The following is a 21,706-nucleotide window of genomic DNA, read 5'->3' on the forward strand; positions in this document are numbered from 1 at the left end:
AAAAATCCTTCACCGTAATCTCTATTTAACATCATTCATGTGACTTTCTGTATTGCAACATTAGCCATCCGTGATGTTTTGTCTCTTCAGTGGGGCCAGAAGAAAATGTCTGGTTGGCTTAGTAATGTGAAGAGGCAGGTAGGAGGATAGGGAAATGATGCTTCTTTCCTTTCTGTACTTCTATAATAGAAAGCAGAAGTGAAAGCTGCCGAAGGGCGGAGCAGAGTACAGAAATGTGATGCTGCCCCCTTGCAGGTGGTGTAGGAGACAACAAAGATTCAGCCACCAAGAGCATCAGCCACGCCAGAAACTGAAAGGGTGAGAATGGGGTTTCTCCGCTGTAAGTTCAACTCTTGTTCCAGAAATTCACTTAAGAATGACCCGTTTGCCTCCCAAACCTTCCCTTCCTTGCCTTGAATGGTGGCAGTGGTGGCTAACGTCTCTTTCCTTGCTTGGTCCTCCTCGCTAAGTGATGGGATTCAGAAACTCTTGGACAATATTACAACAATTTGTCTTGTTGGTCTATGGAGTGCCAGATTATTATTATTATTATTTTTGGTGAAAACCCCATCAAAACAACAACAGAAAACCTTATCCAGGCACGTCTGTGCACAAGCATGGGATTCTGTTTCTCTTACCGTCAGAGAGAGATTCGTAGTCATAATCATATTCGTCTTCTTCATCTTCCTCCTCCTCATTATTAGCAGGTGGGGGGTTGGCACTTCCACCATTATAGGCCTGAGCTTGCATGGATGCCAACTGATGAGCCTGTAAGATATCAATAATTAAAGACCGCAGACGCTAAGCTAGTGAACTTCCATTTATAGCTTTTGAAGTGACCACCTCATGCTTACCACAGTCATTAAAAGTGGATTATCCTGTGTTGGTTCACTTGGGGAAGAAAACAAACATCTAAATTCACTTGACCTACAAGGCTAATCACTGGGTGAATGTTAACATCCCTACAGGAGGGATCCTGGACATTTTAGGAAAAATCACAAGGAATCTGGGTTCCCAGGGGCAAACCCTCCACGAGAAACCTTGGTGCTTCAGAGAACCACCATCAATCCCAAATCATGAGGAAGTGAGTCAGCCCATTAAGTTTAGAAAAGCAAATTTCTGCTTTTAAAAAGAAAGAAAAAACGGTTTTCCTTCTTAAAATAATATCTAAAGGCTTTGGACCTTGAGAAAAATGTTAGAATTACTATGGATAAGGAGAATAAATGAATAGTTGTTGGTTTAAATATTTTTCAACAGATTTTATCGGAACCACCATCAGGTTAACAAGATAGGCTTAGAAACTTCCAAAAACTTGATGTGTGCTGCTTGGGAGGTCATAAGCCTCTACAGTCGACTAGAATTACCATGAAGGGATATCACAGGACACAAGAATAAATATAAGTCTGGGACTCTAGCATAAGGAAATAATCCAAAATACAGGAAAAGTTACATGCATGAATTAAAAATAGGAAACAATATAAAAGTCTAACAATTGGGGAATGGGGCCAGTACACTATGGTATATCCGACTGAGAGAATGAGACATGAAAAAATAATTGTGATATGTATTTATCGAACAAAGGATACAGAATTGTGTGTACATATTTACATATGTAAATATATACATATATTCATGTATATATAAATATATACATACAATTCTACATCCTTTGATCAAAGCTATATATCTGTCTACATATATAATGACTATAATAATATAAAATGACATGCATAAAAAGGCTAGATAGTAAATGGTAACATAATACAACAGAATTTTTGACCTGTTTTTGTTATACAGACCCCTCTGGCAGTCTGGTGAGGTAGGATACCTTCTCAGAATAATGTTTTTAATGCATAAAATCAAATTATATGATTACAGAGGGGAAAAAAAGTTGTTGAATATAGTTATCAACTGTTGAAAAAACAATTATGTGCAATAGGAATATCTATTTCTTTATTAATACAGTAAAAATTACACAGTGGTATGTCAAGTAATGTTTTTGAAATAGTGATGAGCATAAATAATTTTTAGAGATATTAGCAACAACTGTGATATAATATGAAAACTCTATGATTTCTACTGGTGACAATGACATAGGTCCTGCTAATATTACTGTGGTTTGTTCCCTACATTTATAATCAGAGTAAATGCTAAATTTCAGCTGGAGGTTAGTGAAAATGAAGATGTAAGTTTTATTCCATGTAAGTTCACTGTCCCCCTGAATTCTATCTATGGATATTACCAAGGTTAAGAATCCCTGTAATACAGGTTGGTTTTGGCCTTGGAATTATGTATATTTAAAAATAATTATCTATTCTCTAAACTTCTTGAAATGGAGTTATATTACCTGTAAAATAAAAATGTATATATAAGAAAGATACAGTTTTAGGCAATGTCTATATCTACCTCCACTTCGAATAACTGCCCAATGTGTAGGCTGGGATTTCTCAACGTGGGTTATATGGAACACTAGCTCCATGTGTGTTAACAGCTGTTATGTAAAAATTGACAATTACAGTAACCGCAAAACACAATGGAAGTTTGGAAACAGCAGTTCAAACAGACTGAAACACATTCCTACTGCAGAGCTTCACACAGCCTTCATTTAATCATGATGCTACAGGGCATCATGATTCATCAAAGATCTCCACTGCAAAATTTCCCATGCTTATTTAATTAGGGAATTTTAAAATCTTTTTTTCAGAGTACCTCATAGGATTAGTGTTCTTCAGAATTTCAGGAAATCTGCTGTAGGCACCAGTGGGCCACAAAAGCAAGGCTATTTGTCACGGATAAGAGAAGGGCCTTGATGCAGCAAGCACTGAAGGTAGAAACACGTGGTGGGAAAGACAACGCAAAGAGCCTGGTAGAAAACTGTGAGAACTGTATGATAGGAGTGATGCCATTCAAAGACCCACTGACTAGCAAACGTTGGAAAGCGAGTGCCAAGATTGCTTAGACACTCAAATACTTCTACTGATGCAGGAAGTATGGGAGATGTGGCCAAATGGACAGCCAGAAGCTGACAACCTTATTCTCTGTAATAGCCTAAGTATTCCAAAGCAGAAGAACAGGACCCCAGCCCTTGCATAAAAGCAATTCAGATTTACGTCAGGAGATTAGAGGGAGGGGTCTGGCTCAAGACGGGTCTGGGCAGGAGCCATGTCTTATTCTGCTCTGTTCCCTCAATGCCTAGTACGGTGACTGTCATCTAGTGTGCACTGAGTCAAGCAGGTTAGAGTTCAGGAGACCACGGTCAGAATGCTGGAGATCTGGTGAGGTGCAGCCAGGAGGTCTCAGTAAGAGCCTCAGAACAAGCTTGAGGTAGATAGAGGGTGTGGCTTCAGAAATCCTGCTCTGGGTCAATCCATCCTTCCTGAGGGTGAGTTACTTGTATGGAAGTGACCCAGGCCTTCTAAGTTCACGACTGGGACTGAGCACCTTGGAGCTCTAGGCATTAATTCAGCAAGCCTGGTATGAATGCAAATCACCAGGTCCAGACCCACAACCTGCCAGACAACTGAAAGTCCTTGCAGATATGATTGTCAATACTCCCTGGGAAATCAGGCGGGTAGGAAGTGGGCTTAAAAAATGGGAAATGGGATTACATTGTCCCCTTTTTCCAAAAGGAGGAAGAGGTAAGTTGTGGAAAATGTGTGGTAGGAACTGTCAAGTTATCTGAACAAAAATTCAGAATGGATTATTAATTGGTTGGCTGTTTGAACACTGAAAACAAAGAGGTAGTTAACAAGAGTTAGCATGGGTTTACTAAGAACAAATCTCCCACATGGTGACCTCTTTAGGCTTTTTGGATAAGGTAACTTGCTTTGTGGGAAATAATAAATAAGCCGTGTTTCCAAACTTCCAGGATGAGAAGAATTATTTTTAAACAAAACAGATTACCAGGCCTTCCTTGGGGAAATCCTTTCTTAGTTGGGCAGATTTGGGACCTATGCATCTGGAAGTATCCCAGTAATTCTCATCGTATTCTGACTTCTCAGAATTGAGAAGTTTGAAAATGTTTTTCCTGAAGAATTCAATCTGAATCCTAGCTCTGCCACTATGAGCTGAGTGGCTTTAAGGACATTACATAAATGGCTAGGTCTCAGTTTTCTATTCTATAAATAAAGAAGTTAAAGCAGACTCTGGAGAAACGTGGGCTGCAAGAAAAGAGAGCACTGAGACAGGAGTGATATACACACTAAACTCCAGAGAGGTTCTGTAGGCAGGTCCACTGCTCTCTACACTTGGCTGTCTGGCTCAAGGGCAACTTGAAATGAAAGCACGATTTGAAAAACTGCCAATAGACTGGATGACAGATGTCAAAATTCACAAAGAACCTTGTATGCTGCAACAGCATACCAAAACCATGAAGAGTGAATTTAATAGTGATAAATATGGGGTTCCTGCATGTGAAAGGTTAAAATTAATTGTAAACCTGGAAAAATGGGGGAGACTAGGCATAAGAATAGTCCTTGTGAAAATAACTGAACTTTTGTTTGCCAGAAGCTCAATATGAGCCTGGTGTGCAGTAAAGAATCTTGAAAAGGAGAATAGTCCTAGGCTGCATTCAGTGAGGTATAACGTTCAAATTAAGAGAGAGGTGATAGTTTCACGGTCCTCACATGCTGTCAGATCTTATTTGGAGCATTGCCTTAAGTCTGGAAATCATGTTTTAAGACGGACAAATTCAAGAATATCCACAAATTTAAGAGTATCCAAAATATTCTCAATGGAAAGTGGAGAGTCTTAGCAGCCACATCCTGGGGGGAACAGTTGCTACAATGAGAATGTTTGGCTTGGAGGGGAGAAAAGCTGGTGGGGAGACACGCTAGCTTTCTAGCGATGCAATTAGTCTGTGCAGCTGCAGAGGGAGATGTAGTGCCAAAGAGTAGGAGGAACAGGAAGGAAGGTTTGGGCTCAACATAAAGAAGACTTCTGTGACAACACGATCAAGTCATTAGTGGAATGGAGGCTGCATAAGTAACTGCAAATGGCTGTGCAAAGAATGGGAAAGGCAACAGCTCCAAGAACATTCACACACATCCTGACGACCATAGAGGTATGCCCAGGGCGGCTGTGTCTGCTTGGCAGTCGGGAGTGGGAGTAGGTGCTGGGCACAGAAAAGAGCATTAGGAACAGTGTTATATAAGAAAGAGCCCCCAGTGCTGTGTAGTCAGCTGCTGAGACAGCACTTGAGGAGAGCCAGACATTAGAGAGCACATACTACTATTGTACAGTTGACCCTTGAACAATGTGGGAGGTTAGGGGCGCCAGCACCCTCTCCCATGCAGTTAGAAATCCATGAATAACTTCTGACTTTCCAAGAACTTAACTACTAATAGCCTACTGTTGATCGGAAGCCTTACTGATAACATAAACAGCTGATAAATACATATTTTATGTGTTATATATGTGTATGTATATCTATACATACATACACATATATACATATGTATATATATATACATAACACATTTTCTGTAAATGCATTTTCTCTTCCTTATGATTTTTTAATAACATTTTCATTTCTCTAGCTTAATTTAATGTAAGAACACAGTAGATAATACTGTGTCTATAAGAACACAGTAGATAATACTGTGTATATAAGAACATAGTAGATAATACTGTGTATATAAGAACACAGTAGATAATATACACTCACAGTATTATCTACTGTGTTCTTACAATAAATTAAGCTAGAGAAATAAAAATGTCATTAAAAAATCCTAAGGAAGAGAAAATGCATTTACAGGATTTATTGAAAAGAAATCCACCTATATGTGGACCCACGCAGTTCAAACCTGTGCTGCCTGGAGTCAAGTATAGTTAAATGACTTCATAACGAAACCCATCAGCATAAGTCTCATGAGCTCTGGGACCCAAGTAAATGCCAGGCCTTCTGGAGTGGTTCTGAGAATGCAGGTCTGGACAAAGGTAGACCTAGCTGAGGTCTAGCACTGGACGCCCTTAGGGCCACCTTCACCTTCAGACTAGAATTGTTTGTCTGGTACAGTGTTTTAAAAATAATTTATTTAGAGCTGTTCATTTATGAGGGCATGCATGCTCCATTCCTGTCCTCACCACTTCCAACTGTCATATACAGTATCCAGCTGGCTCTCGCTTGGCCCCTGACGGTGTCTGATTTTGTTATTCTTGGCGTAGAGCTTCAGATTGGGTAATGTGTATCTCTATGATATGCAAAGACTTGTAGAGATATACAGGTTCATAGATTAAAAATAATCAATTTTTAGATTCAAGATTTTCAACATCTATGTGTACTCTTTTAAAAATAGGCCTGCCTGAAAATAAGCTTATGGTCAGCTAGTTCTCCTTTCACATCTTCTTTTCGTAATTGCTATTCTCCTACTTTACTAAAGAAAATATAACTCTCACTTATCAATCAACAGTCTTACTATGGTGTATGAGATGAGGTGAGAAACTAGCCAAGGCAGCAAACGGGCATTTGAGAATGTAGAACTGCTGAGAGAGTCTGGAGAAACTAAAGAGGGGAGCATCTTATTTCATCCAGGTCCTTCCAAACACATTCATGGCTCCGTGCCATGAATCTATCTATCCATCCATCCATCCATCCATCCATCCATCCAATCCATCCATCCATCCATCCATCCATCCATCCATCCATCCATCCATCCATCCATCCAATCCATCCATCCATCCATCCATCCATCCATCCATCCATCCATCCAATCCATCCAATCCATCCAATCCATCCATCCATCCATCCATCCATCCATCCATCCATCCATCCATCCATCCATCCATCCATCCATCCTTCTTCCCTTCCCTTCCCTTCCTTCTTTCCTCTGTCTTTCCTCCATCTAGCCATCAATCTTAGAATTAAAATCCAAAAGTGAGATGGTCATCATACGAATGATAATACAATGTTTATTTGAATTTTTTAAAAAAGGTCAGAACTTTTCTGACCAAAGGTAAGTCTGGCTGACTAAGCTGATTTTTTTGACAATGAAGACTGTTTTTGTACATTATATTTGTATATAATTTATATATGATGAATAATATGTCTGAAAATATATCCTTTGTAATTATTTAAACTTGTGATAAAATTGTTAATGCCACCTTAACAATTTTAGGGGAAAAATGGATGAGAGAGGTTCACAGTTTTTCAAAACATTTTTAAGGACTACTTGAGCAAACAGTGTTTGGTGAGCATAGGTCTAGCAGATCCGTGATAATCCCAAGCAGCTCTAGTTAGGGCAAATTTGGTCAGCAGGGATCTGCTAGGCTGTACTGGTTTGGGGGTCCTTTCTGGAAATACCTGCTTTTCTGCTCAGAAGGGTAAGTCTAAAGATGATGGAGCCTGTGGCCTCACCTTCCTTCCCCACCCTGAATGCATCTGTAGCAGACTTGAGGTGAATCACTGAGGTTACCGGGAGACATAAGTCCCTCACTTAGCCTGTACTTTGGGCCACCTGGAAGCCCACTGCAGGTGAGTCAGGCAATCTGAGAACTCTCTGGTACATATTAGGACAGCAGATGACAGGATGCTCCAAGGGTCCCTTGGAGAAGCAGTGATGTTCTAGAATGGCAAGAAATACTGGAAATGGAGCTTGAGAAGTGGGATGATAAAATGTTTCCAGAGGGTCTGCAGTTCTGACAGGGGTTTCATGATTCATCTTGGGAGAGGTTTTGTGAGATTTTAGTGTCAGGAGAGTCCTCTGAGGCTAGACACCACAACATTCCCATTTTATAGATGAAGAAATGGAGGCCCAGAAAGATCGATTGGCTCATGGTCATCTAGCAGGTTTGTGACAAGCCAGTGGTTAGAACCTGGTAGTTCTGGTTCCCTCACAATGTTCTTTCTCTAATATCATGTTATATATGACTTGTCTTTAAACTCTGGCCCTACCTGGGAGTTCTACAAATTAGAGCTTTTCGAAGATTTGATGATTGCTTCAAACTGACTACTCAACTAGGTCAAACTGAATACATGACTCAATTCGACTTGACATTTTTATTAATGACTGAGGACAAAGGTTCCAAATTTGTTGGGCCATAGGATCCATAATTCTGTGCTTTCTGGGAACCACTAAAGCAGGACTGGAGTACGGCCTGGAGGCTTGGAGGTGAAGGCACACAGAAATTAAAGCCTATAGGACATAATCTAGTTTTGGCTCTGGGCTGTCTCTGCTGCTGGAGCTGCACCATTCTGCCCCTGCAGGGTGCTGAGGTCGGTTCAGCACCTCAGGGTTGCTATAATTTCAAAAGTTGTATTTTAGGCCCAATAGAACCCTCCTAAGTAGAACAAAGAGTTTTGGGAGCTGTCATTCTGTGGGATAAGTAAGTGTACCCTGGCATGTGGACTCAGTGATTCTGGACCTACATGTTTTCAGGGATACTTGGACTGAGGCCATCCTACACAGGTGGGTTTGCGGTGTTTGGGATACAGATCTCCATGGGCGAGGCAGGTACGGGAGTGTTTTGGAGTCTACAAACCACAGTGATGCACTGTGCCAACTTCCATGCTGGGGCCACAGGGCTGCTGCTATGGGGTTCCATGGACCTCGGGACTCACAGCCCCACGTCCAGGTGCTTTCCCTGCAGGAAGCTCTCCCTACAGGGGGCTTTCTCTGCAAGAGGCTCTCCCTACAGGGCACGAGAACAATCACTGTGGGATAGACAGTTGTCAAGCCCAGGTCCAGAGACAAGAGTTACACACTGTCCCACTCAGAATCAATTATATAACAGAAGTACATCTTACATGAGAAACCAATTTTACAAAATAAAATTTTAGGTGAAAAGGATGACAATATTTATTGATCTACAAAGTGGGAAGTCAAAAATCAAGTGTATTATTCAAGGAAACTCAATCTTTAAAACCTGATTTCCTAGCAGGTCATCTGAAAGTTTAGAATGTTTTTAATTGCTTTGTTCTGGGCACACAGTAGATCCATAACCTCTTGAACAAGAAGAGAGTACCTTTTGCTTTAAGATATCCACCGGTGTCTGATGGGCTTTTAGCTTCTTATTTTTAAGAAGCACTTTCCTTCTCAGCTGGTCAGGTGAGGGAAGCATTGGATCATCTGAGAAATCACTTTCAAATAAGAATTTAGACACCAGTTTTTCTCCAAACACAGTCTAAAAAGAATAAAGGAAAACACATAATCAATACTTCTTACTCACACTTGAATTATTTAACTGGACATTTCAGTCCAGTTGAGTTGTTTTAAAAATCCTAGGAGAGGAACTAGGAAAGACGTCATGTCCCCCACTTCCCAAAGTTTCTTACTGGGAGGAAGGGAGGTGGTTAACACAGGACAGGGCTAGGCCTTCTCCGGGTGGGTTCAGTTCTAACCATTTAGGAACATGCTCTGGGGTCTGATGTACTAAAGAAGAAAACAGATCCAGTTAGAAGCTGTGCTTTGTAGAAGATGGCCCATTCCAGATGTGGGTAAGATGATAAAAGGATGGAAACCTTGAAATAGGTAGGGAGTGGGGACGAAGATGAAAGATACTAGGGAGCATTTGCCACCATTTGGTAGACAGTACCGCAGACACCATTCTCACCAAGATTTTGAGTCCCAGTCTCCCAAATGGAATGTGTGTCCTTTAAGAAAGTGGGTAGTGGGGGCAGGCACAGGATGATCCATTGGGGTAAGGGGAGGACAAAACATAGAAATTTCTATTTCTGGTTAATTTTAATAAAAAAATGGAAGCTTATTCACGTTTAATGTACTGATTAAAAGTGGCTCCCTCATTCAGTAAGTCGGATTCAGTCTGTGTGCCAAGAGCTGTTCAAGAAGGTCCCTGAGGGACAAGGGGGGGATCTCCTGATGCCAAGGGACCCATAGTGGGTCCCTCACGCCTTTGTTTGCTACCAGTTTATTGAGATGATTGCAGTTTGGATGCCCCAGGATGTTACCACTGTGGTTCATTCATAAAAGGAAGGCTTCTTGAAAATATTTTATGATGAGATAAAAAGTGACTACAAAAATCTTTTATGCATTATAGAAGTTCACACTTCATATCACAAAAGAAGTAGTTAAAGAAGTATTTCTAATTTATGTATTTTTCTTTTAAAAGAAGTGTCCTAAATTTTCTGACTTCTTCTGCTTACAGTGGGGGGCAGTACTTTGATGATGATGACAATGGTAATAATCACATTTAATCTGTTCCTATATGATAAGGGTAATGTTTAAACATTGAGTTAGTTATTGCTTTTTAGACAAAATTTGTGTTCTGGAAAGAGTATTTTAAAAACAGATGTCTGAAAATATTTCTATTGTGATGTGATTTTGTTGTAGGAAACAATGTGTGTTATAATAAAAACTCTCACATATGCACATTTAAGAAACTTGAAAGCAGATTTCCCGTTAAAAAAAAATCTTCCAAATGAAGGGTTTTGGTGGAGTTTGAACTCATTTGTTAAACATATAGAAGACAACACCTTCTCAATAAGTTTTTAAGAAAAACTGATTGATACCAGGAAACATACAACTTTTCTAGCCAAATGTCAACAAAAACCTTTGCATCATTAATGGAATTAAGACATGGTACCATGATTTGGCAAGTGCAGCTCCTGACACCTCTTTTCCATCTAGATGCATGTATGTTTGTAAAGTATCTTTATCAGCTACGGTAGCTATTAAAACCAAATACAGAAATAATAAACTAAACTTAAAACAAGACATCCAAGTCATCCAAGACATCAAGATCACAAAGTTTAAACCAAAAATTTCAAAAACAATGAAGCATGTTCAATCATATTACTCTCATTAAAAATTTAAATAAATAAATAATAAAGTTACTTAAAATTTTTTTTATGAGAGCAAAAGGGTTTTTTATACCATTAATAATAGTATTAAAATTATTTTTCTTTCATCACTTCTATTTTATTCCCTTTTACATTCTACTTTTTCACGTATAAAATATGTTAATAAGTAGGACATGTATATAATTTAGAAATAAGTCAATAAATGCACAATAGGTATACATGTTATCATATTTTATTGTTAGGAGTACACAATCAAAAACGTTTAGAGATCATTATTCTAAATGATGGCTAAGGAAAGACAATATGACAGACTAATTAGTTTTGTAGTATCAGTGTTTGGGGGTATTTCCTGCTGCCATGTCCCTCCCTCCCCCTGAGAGCCATGTTTCCACAAATGCCTTGACCATTGGAGGAAGGGGTAAGTATGAGGGAATATTTGCCCCTGAATCGGTCTGCATTATAGTTTCCTTGTATAAGGAAGGGCTGAGCATTAACATAGCAACTGTTGAGGCCAGTCTGAGCTCTTTGTCAAGTTGGATCCCTGAATCTGTGGTGTGGGCCACAAGATTTGGCTTCTTTGCCATGAGATTATTTTCAGCTTTTCCACAAACAACTGACAGGTGACATCCTGGCATTCCTGATTTGTGGTTGCAGAAGTACTGGAGAGCCAGTCTCTCCTTATTTCCTGAGGCTTTCTGGAAATGGTCTGGAGACCACAGAACAATGCTTCTACTACTCCAGCTGAAAAGATGGACCATCCAGGAGAGTTCTCAGGGTACCCCCACTTCTCAGGTCTGAGGGACCTTAACTGTATGTGCTTCACAGCTGAGATCCAGCTGTGGTGGTCGGTGGTGACCCAACATCAAACCCAACAGTTGCAAGACAAAGGCCAGTGTACCATCCTGCCTCATCAGCTAAAAGCTTACCTTAAAAATTTCTGCCATTTTTCGTTGCTGAGGCAATGAACAGTGGTTCTCAATCGATATGATGATTGGCAGGTCAGAGTTGATGAAGGCACTGCGATCGATGGCTTCAACCACTTCCTATGAGAGCCAGAACAGCTCATTAGCTATCTCATTCTAATGAGATATCTGTCCAAGGTGACAGAAGGCAAGGTACTTATAGCCACAGAAAGCATCTAAGTTGTTGTTTTCAGAAGACTCCGGCCAAAGTGGTTTTTATCTTTTCAAATGTATCTTCAAATTAAGCAAGAGGACAAAGCTATTTTCCATAAAGACATTAAACTGTTCACATTGAGTTTTGTTCACATGCTACAGGAACAGCTTTCAGTGTGCTGAATGTTACACGTCAATGTGTGTATATTGAATGTACTGTAGGTAAAAGACATGGTTTTAGTTACAGCATAAAAACTAGTGAGGCACAAGACACTTTCCTGCTCTCAAGGAGTTTTTATAAACTACTTGGGGCAATAAGACATATATTTATGCGTTCATGAAAACACAGTTATCAACTCTTCTTCTCCTCAATATAGAGTCTAAGAGTTTTAACAGGGCCAAATAGGAAAATGAATTAAAGAGAAAATGCATTTTAGCCATTATTTCTACATATAAGACAGAAATAATAACATTCTTTCCCAGTCTAGCCACAGTTCAGAGAAAAATGATGTTACACAGCAAAAGACCCTCTGTATAAGGATGGTAATTGCACAATGAACTAACAAACGACCTAGAATTTGAAACGATAATCCAGTGAGACCAGTCTTCCTGGCCGACCAACTCCCCAGGTGGAATCAATTCTCATTACTTTATAATGTTAATTATTTAATCCTCTCTTAACACATGATACCAGGACAAGTGACGTTTAATTCCTATAGCAAGCAGACGGATCCTGTCTTTTATATACAGAGGGTGCCAAAGAAAATGTATACACCTTTTAAGAAAGGAAAAACTGTATTAAAATTGTAATACTCAATATATACCGATAACAAAAGATGAATACAAGTCATGTTTGACTTCCGCAATTATAAGAGGTGCTCAAAGTGTTTCCTATCAGTGTCCAGACACTTCTGGTTAAGGCGAACTACTGCTTAAGCAACGTTGACCAAAGTGTCCACTTGTATACATTTTTGGGACCCCCAATATTACCTTACAATGTAAAAATTACAATAGCACTATTATGTGAAAACTAATTTAAGGTAATGGTTGTTAAACTTTAGTTGAATGAAAATGAAATGGGGATTCTAGATCAACTCCCAGAAAAATGAGCATGCAAACGTCCTACACAGCTCTATAAACAATTTCGGGAAAGCTTCAGAGCCAGGATAAGAACACCCGACCTATTACATATTTTCCGGTTTTACACAAACAACTGACAGGTGACATCCTATTATCCCTGATTTGTGGTTCCAGAAGCACTGAAGAGTTGGTCTCCCCTTATTTCCTAAGGCGTTCTGGAAATGGTCAGGAGACGACAGAACAATGTTTCTATTACTCCAGCTGAAAAGATGGACTGTCCAGGAGATCTGATTTAAAGAAAGGTATTATCTTGAAGGAGAGGTAAAGAAAGTATTACCTTGAAGGGGATCTTGGTTGTCAGTGTATGTCCATGATAAATGATGGGCATCCCATCATCTCCATCCCAGCAGTCCAACTCTACGCTCCTACAGCCTTGCAAGAGAACCTGTGTGATCAATGAATAAATCCACTCCAGATGAGTTAATGGAGACAAAGCCTTAAACCCAGCATGTGATTCTACATATCAGTATTCATTCGGGGTGAAAGCTGATGAGCATAAGATCTAAATAAATATTACATTTTGGTCAAAGGTCATATTTGCTCAGTGCTGGGGAAGGGAGAGAACAGATTAAGGTGGAAAGTGTGCTTTCCAGAGCTGAATACCATTGGAAAGTAAAATTTGATGTCAAAATCATTTGACCATTTTTCCCAGCAACTCTGGTCCCTCAGGGGACCTATGTATGTACGTGGCACACACTGAAATGAGAGAGCCAGGCCAGTGTTCTCTCTGGGCAGATGTCAGTGGAGGTGATGCCAGGACCCACAGGAAATGAGGCCACTGATTCCTTAATTATCTGTCCTAACATTTATATAAATCCAATCAGGATAAAATCTCCTCCAAATTTAGGTCTAAATGCTGGCTAATACTTTGCTATATACATGTAGCATGTAAGAAGAGTAGAAGCAAGGAATTTATCAAGGATCTGCCTTGCTGTCTAATCCTAGAATAGAACCTAAGGCAGAGATGACAAATAAACCATAAACTTGCCTCTCCCATACCCTTAGCAGACATCAGTAATCAATCACAGCACACTTGCTCCATAAACTTTGATACATTATCTCACAACTTCTTCGGCAAAGTGCGCCAGGAAACACTACCAACGAATCAGATGAGATGATACCTATTTGCTGTCCTGGAGCTAGAGTTGGAAGCCAAGCTCCTGACACACGCGCTTGAGTTGTAACTCTGTAACTGTGCTTGAAGCAACCTCTTCTTTCATAGAATCTATCTGTAGACTATCTTAAAAATTTTCCATGAGTTGATAGGGTAACCCAAGCCAAGAGGAGGATATATCTCCAAATGACCCCACCCACAGATTTAAGAATCACATAACTGTTACCATGTGACAGTAACCTAATACAGGGGACTTAGTGGCTACAAGAGCTGCTGCAACAAAACTCAGATAGTGGAATCCCTCTTATTTTAGTATTGTTATATGAAATACTTGCTAGAGTCTTCCCATTGCACAGCATGCAGCACCCAGTGCTCCTGGGTGACCAGTTGTCTCAGGTAAAATTGATTCTGTGGCCTAGATCCTAGGGCAACCAGCCTCTTCCAGCAGGGTTTCTAGAAGTATGTTGCTTTGGGCTGAAAATTGTGTAATGTGACAACTGGAACATGAGGCTGCTCTTCATCTTTGTAATGAGCTTGCCATACTGGGAAAAAATGTTCACCAACTGGCAGCAGATGAGATGGTTTTCAGCATGAAAAGACTAAAGATCTTTATCAAAGTCTGCATGACCTTAAGACCTCCATATATGGCTAGAAAAAGAAAACCAGAGTGGGAAATTCCACATGAGAACAGGGCTTTTTCTCACTTCCCATCTGCCCCATAGAGCAATGTTAGGAGGTCATTAGAAAGCCTGAAGGAGAGATGAGAGTGGGAAGAAATAAAGTTAAAGGGATATTCATACTAGGTTTAAGCATGTCTGTGAGCTGTGAGTCTATTTAAGGGGTTCTGATGCCTTATTCGAAAGCTGTGACAATTTCTACTTGGGGTACATTATACCCTTTTTTAAAAGAGTTAAAAAAATAAACTCTTTGAAGTCAAATAGGGAACAAAAGTAGGAATAAAAGCTAGGACATTGATTGGTCCTTGCTTATTTTGGAGGAGAAATTCTCTCTCTCTCTCTGTGTCTCTGTCTCTCTCTCTCCCCCTCCCCATGTCTTTCCCCCAGAACAATGGATTTCAAACTTTTTAAACCTTGGAATTCTCTGTGCAAATGCAGGACCAAGGTATAAAGCACACAAACAAGCAGGACTTCAGCGGCAGTGGGGGGCAGGGTATGAAACACTTTCTACTCTATGGCTTGTTTATTGCAGTGTCAGCAGTTAAGTCCCCGTGCCAGCGCTCCTATTTTGAAAATTACTATTCTAAGGACATTTCTTCATTCCATAATAAAAGCCTCTTAGATTTTGGAGTGTAAAGTCCACATTCCATACAAGATAAACTTTGGCACTGAAGTTTGACCCATGGTTTGAGGACTATCTGGACTAATCTGGAGAACAAAGGGAACTCAAGTCTGCTGGGCTTGTGCCAACAATGCAATTATAATTTTCACACTTGGACCTCTGCGCCAACACTTACAGTTTCTGGACCTAACCTAGCTCCTTCCTCGTTACCTTTCCTTGTAGGAGTTCAGAAAACAGGTAGAGTATACTAGGAAGTTGCAGAAAATATAACAGAGAAGCAACTGACATGCAGATCACTGAGAGTTAGATGTTTAGGTCAAAAGGATGTGCTGTTTTCTAGTCCAGAGAACCTAGTGAGTTTCCCAGAACATTCCCATAAATTAAGTGTATAGGGACAGTGCCTACAGTCTGTGCAGCTTTTGTTCTTAAGTTGCTTACCATAGGGGTGGATTGATTGTCCAACAAATTGCAAAGTAAAATAAACAATACTTTGGGAATAACTTCACAGAAAGTTGCATTTTCTACTATGCTTTCCCACTATAATATATTGATTTATTTAGCGTTTGGGGAAATGATTAGATAAATTTCCCATGGGAAAATCTAATTTTAGTGGGAGTAGGTCAGACTAACTAGGATCTAAAAGTTATGAGTCTCAAACAAATACTTTTTTTGTTTTTCTGGTTGCCCAGAAAAAGGTTAAGTATACATAGGGGCGAAGAAACAAAACAAAAAGATGTCAAGAAAACAACTTATGTATAGGCAGTTTTCCCACACATCATGTTTCCTCACATTTCACATGTAGTAGTTCTTAAGTTCTTCACAGGAGTCTGGGGTCAAGTTTTTGTGACTTTGGGGGTTACATTAATAGGTTTAATGAAAACCACATTCCAAGTGGAATTCTCAGTACCTGGCTGTAGAGTTCCACTGAGGATTCTCCTTTGAGCTGATGGCCTGTGAGGTAGGTATTGTGTGAAGATTCAATGTAATAGTAGGAGAGGGGCAGCTGCAAGTCTTTAATGTTCTCTTGTGACTCATCATTTTTCGAGGCAAAATTATCTTTATCCATCAGAAACCTAGAAGAAACAATTTTTTTTAGAACTGCATGGGGAAAATATAAACGGTTAAATGATGGGAAAAAGATATTTTTAAAAAGTTACCTTGCAAATCCTTCAAATGACATTAGGCCCTGATGACACATACTAATGCTAGGCTCAAACTTCTGCAAAGGATACAAAAAGAGTGTTATTTAGGTAAAGGGAACTACAGGGAAAATAACCCCACCACATCATTTTTTAAAGCTGTTCTGTTTTCATCAGGAAACATCTAAACCAAATATTTGAACTAATTTAGTTATATAGTGGTAAGATGTAGTTTTTCAGTCTAAAAGAAAATATTTATTATAAGTGAGTTTATTATACGAAGCATATTTATTTAAGAGAAAAAAGAGAGAGCAAGAGAAAAGAATAAGGCTGATTTATATGAAAACAAATGGTATCAGTTTATCCAGGTGAACGTGGGGATATGAATAGCAGGTACCATAGAATTGACGAGAGGGGAAATGAGATAATTCTCATAGAACACTTAGTATAGTGCTTATACTCAAAATTATAGTGAGCACTCAGTATGTGATAATAATCTTACCTTTTAAGCATTTCCAGTGATCCAATTCAATTGCTGGAGAGCTAATCCACTGATTCCCAATCAGTTGACAAGGCAGATTGAAAACCTAGACTGATTCTGTTGCCTGTGACGCAACCACAATGAACTACCTCACCCCATTGCTTCCTGTCACCCTCTAGTTGAAGTCACCACCATATCTTGCCTGGATTGCTGGGAAAGCTTCCTATCCTGCCTCTCTGCTTTCATTCCTTTCCCAGTTTATTCTCCAGTGGACCCATAGTGACTGCTTACAAACATAAATCAAATCCTGTTACTCCCCTGCTCAAAAATTTCCATTAGCTTCCCACTTCTCATGGATTAAAGTCAACTCCTTACTGTTGCCTAAAATGTCGAGATGGTTTGGCCCCTGCCTACCTGTCTGAAATCATGTCTACCGTTGTCCCTCTAGTGTATGCGGCTCCCATTACATGGCTTTTTTATTGCTCCTAATAAACCCCAACCTCGTTCCTGCCTAAGACTTTGAACTTGCTGCTCCCTGTCTGGAAGGTCTGTTCTTTCCTCTGACCTTCAATGGCTTATTCACTGAGGGCTCAGCCCAAATGTCACCTCCTCAGAGCGGCCTTTGCTTATTCCTCTTAACCCTCCTGCACGGCTCCATCCCCTCACTCTGCTCAATATTTTGCAGAACCCATCATTATCTAAAATTACATTCTATCTTTATTTATTGTCTGCCCTGCCCACTTGAACATAAACTGTGTTGAGGGCCAGAACTTGAACTTATTTACTATGATATTCCCAGGTCCTAGAACCAAACCAGGCTCATAGTAGGAGCTAACAAATATTTGTTAAATGAGCAAAGAGGGTGAAGACCTAGCCCACCAATTCTATTGCATGTGCTACAGCAATAAGAAGATATCATATGCTGATTCTTATCACAGTCACTGAGTAAGAGAAGGGGACCTATGTTAATTACATGTTAAATAAGAACACATATATTTGGTATTCAAAAAACAAACAAACCCCAAACCCTCTATTTCTGCCCCAGACTTGGAGCCTTTGGAAAGCAGTGTAGAAAGAGTACATGTTTACAGAAATAATCAGAATGGTTGGAGGCTTGACACATGTGTATGCACACGAAACATACCTGGATGATACTAAGGATTTCATCATAAGTGCAGTGTTCTCCTTGGCAATTCACTAGAAAGTCGTTGAGCTGAAGTATGCCGACCCCAAACACACCCAGGGATGTGCTCTCGATGCCAGTGCCATTTGTCACAATACTTGCAGCAGCAATGGCATCAGAGATCTGCCTCTGGTTGTCCGACAGCTGCTGTTTACTCTTAATGAACAACCCCAAATCCGAGACATTTCTGGTCAACAAATCTGAAACAGATCCACACACAGAACATGGACAAACTAGCCAGCATCTTTCTTAAAGTTCATGTTAGAGATAATGGTGTTGTGGTATTATTAAGCGGGAGAAACTTTTCAGTGATCTGTCTAAACAAGCCATCAAACTCAATGCTTATTCCTGGCTTCACATAATAGAAGAAATAAAAAAATAAATCAATGAATACGTAAAAGAAACTAAGCGAGAACTAGATTGATGTCTTCGAGAGCCCACGAGCTTAGGTATTAGATAAGAACTAAACATACATTCAGTTGGGAATTTTAGGCTGAATTTGGACTTTGGTTTTTGAGAGTAACTACTGTAGTTTTATGTGTGCACAGACTAAATATGTACCCTTAAAAGTACAGTTTTTCTGTACTTTACAAGTATAAAGATAAACATTTGTGTGCAGGTTTCTGCATGAACATAAGTTTTCAATTCATTGGGTAAATACCAAGGAGTGCAATTGCTGAATCGTATGGTGAAAGTATGTTTAGTTTTGTAAGAAGCTGCCAAACTCTCTTCCGCAGTGGCCGTACCATTTTACATTCCTCTCAGCAATGCCTGTTGCTCCACAGGGCACTAACTTTGGTATGGCCAGTCATTTCCATTCGAGCCACTTTGGAAGATAGTCTGGCAGTTTCACGCAGAGCTAAAGATGGGCTTATCATAGGATCCAGCAATTGAGTTTCTAGGTGTTCCCCAATGAGTTGAAAACTTACGTCCACACAAAAAATTCCAAACAAGTATTTACAGCAGCTTTATTTGTAATTGGAAGCAACCAAGGCGTCCTTCTACATCTGTGTGGATAAACACACTGGACAATGGAATATTATGCAGGTATAAAAAGGAAGGCTGTATGAAGCCATGAAAAGACATAGAGGAACTTGAAACGTATATTGTGAAGTGAAAAAAGCCAATCTAAAAAGGCTACATACTGTATGAGTCCAGCTACGTGACATTCTGGAAAAGGCAATAGTGTAGAGACAGTAAAAAGATTGGTGGTTGCCAGGGGTTCAGAGGAGGGTGGGAGGAATGAAAAGATGGAGCACAGGGGATTTTTTAGGGCAGTGAAACTAGTCTTCATAATACTATAATTGTGGATACATGTCATTACACTTATGTCAAAGCCCACAGAATGTACAATACAAACAGTGAACAGCAATGTAAACTACGGACTTCAGGTAATAATAACATATCAATATTGGCTCACTTGTAACAAATATTCCACACTAAAGCAAGATATTAATAATAGGGGAAACTGTGTATGTGTGTGTAGGGGGAGGGTATATTGGAACTCTGTACTTTCTGCTCATTTTTTCTAAAACTGCTCTAAAAGAAGTCTATTAAATTTTTTAAAAGTACAACTGGTTGGCTAATCCATAGTTATGCACATTTTACGACGAAAGTTGAAAACAAGGTTAATATTCTTAGCTTAAGGACAATATAGGTTTTAAATAATTAAAAAGCAACTACATGAAAAAGGACAGGTTTTTTGCTTTTGCTTTTTTTGTGTGTGTGTTTATTGTTTCCAGGAAGAACAGAAGAGAAAAATAATAGGCTTTAAAATGCATGGGTGATGATGGTGGTGGTGGTGAGTGGAATAGAACAATGAGACATTCTGGTTTACATATGAGAAAAAATGTCCTGGATGTTCAGACAGGCGTGTTCTGCTGAGGTCACTAAAGACTCATGTAGTCAAAGGGCGGGCAACTCCCACCCAGGGTTGCCCATCCATCAGCTGGTAGGCGGGGAAGAGATGGTGGTTCTCAACGGGACGCACCACACACTTAGTGGATTTCTGGAAATAGGTGGGAAAGGGTTTTTGGTTGTCAGCATGAATGGAGGGCTCTATTGGTCAAGTATTCTGGAATACGTGGACAGACCCAGACAATGAGAAATTTTCTTGTCCCACATGCCAATGACACCTTGCAATAAATCTCTAAGTGTTTCACCGTTCTCCAGGTAACAGCATGCCATGTGGGACAGTGGAGGGAGTGTATGATTGGATCTCTAACCTTGGTTTTTAGATAGAAAGTTATTAAAGGGAAAGACGCAACTGTTATACAAACCTAGGTCAGGCTGCAGACCACTGGTGTTTTCGTCAATGGTTAGGTTGGTGTAGAGTGGGGCTGCCTCAGAGCCGGCTCGGTTGCAGGGCACAGCATAGAGGTCAAAGAGGTCCTTTAGGTCCTTGCGGCTCCTTACACTGTGTGAGGAATGAAAACAGTCACAGTTAAGTGTCTTATTCAAATGTGGGGCTGAGAGAGGGTAACAAGAAAGCATGTCATACATACCTGAATGATTTGAACAGCTCAACAAATTCCACAAAACTCATGTTACTGTCTGAAACCATGAAACTCTGAAAGCCTTTCATTCCTCCCTTGATGCGCCCGTGCCAGCTGCTGCTGCTCCAAGCACTGCAACAAAGACATGACCTTAACGGGCAATGCTGGGGCCAGTTCTGTCCCTCTGCCCCAACAGACATTCTCTGACTAGCCATCTGAGCAAAAAGATGGATTGCAAGTTGTTTGAGGTGGAGACTATTCTGGACTCTCTTTTCATGTCTCTCAAAACGAATATATAGTATTTCAGATGAAATAAAACATATACATGGAAACTACTTCATGTTTACAGCCTATTTAATAAGGGCACAAGGCTGAGGTTCATATACCGCTTCTAATCAAAACAGTTCTTTGAAATCACAGATCAGTGGGGCAAAAACAAATTCAGTGCTTTTGAAGAAAAGCCATTAAAAAAAAAAGCCCCATATTACTCCATCATAACCTATGGAAAATTATGTGTGTTCTTTTCTATCTTCTGAATTATAGAAACATTTAAGAAGAAAGTCTTGAATGTATCAATGGCTTCTCTTTTTCCTTTTTTAACCAGTTCTTAGGTGAAAACAGGGAGAGCCTTTTAATACTAATGGAAAATGTGACTCAGAAAAATATTAAGAATGGAAAGAAGCCAACTCTGCCTAGGATTGTATTTGCACCTGCCAAGACTGTATCTATTCAATATAAAAATATCAGTCAACTAGATCAAAAATTCAGCCTGGCTGTTTCACAACATTTTTTACTTTCTACACTGGTTCCCTGACAGCATAGTGTGAGAAATGTTTTGACTGGTTTTTAGTCAAATCAATGAACAGGATCTTTTTCTTTTACTTTTGTTTTTGTCTTTTATATTTCACTTTAGAAATATTTCAAGTATATAAGAAAGTATAAAGAATACTGTAATGAATAGCTCGTTCACCCTCAATCCTGCTA

At 39.6% G+C, this 21,706-nt stretch overlaps 1 protein-coding gene across 1 annotated transcript in view; it reads right to left on the bottom strand.

Moving 5' to 3' along the window:
- The window catches only part of PLCE1 (phospholipase C epsilon 1), a 301,542-nt gene that overhangs the window by 36,144 nt on the left and 243,692 nt on the right, over positions 1 to 21,706 (bottom strand). Inside the window, exons 12-20 of the mRNA XM_081075061.1 lie at positions 20,732 to 20,854; positions 20,507 to 20,643; positions 18,189 to 18,427; positions 16,582 to 16,643; positions 16,332 to 16,497; positions 13,289 to 13,396; positions 11,683 to 11,799; positions 8,962 to 9,120; positions 639 to 768 (exon numbers count right to left, since the gene is read on the bottom strand). Coding sequence (XP_080931187.1) covers positions 639 to 768; positions 8,962 to 9,120; positions 11,683 to 11,799; positions 13,289 to 13,396; positions 16,332 to 16,497; positions 16,582 to 16,643; positions 18,189 to 18,427; positions 20,507 to 20,643; positions 20,732 to 20,854 — 1,241 coding nt within the window. The remainder of the gene's footprint in view (positions 1 to 638; positions 769 to 8,961; positions 9,121 to 11,682; positions 11,800 to 13,288; positions 13,397 to 16,331; positions 16,498 to 16,581; positions 16,644 to 18,188; positions 18,428 to 20,506; positions 20,644 to 20,731; positions 20,855 to 21,706) is intronic.

The sequence above is a fragment of the Rhinolophus hipposideros genome, assembly GCF_964194185.1.
Source record: "Rhinolophus hipposideros genome assembly, chromosome: 15".
In the NCBI taxonomy this organism is placed as follows: Eukaryota; Metazoa; Chordata; class Mammalia; order Chiroptera; family Rhinolophidae; genus Rhinolophus; species Rhinolophus hipposideros.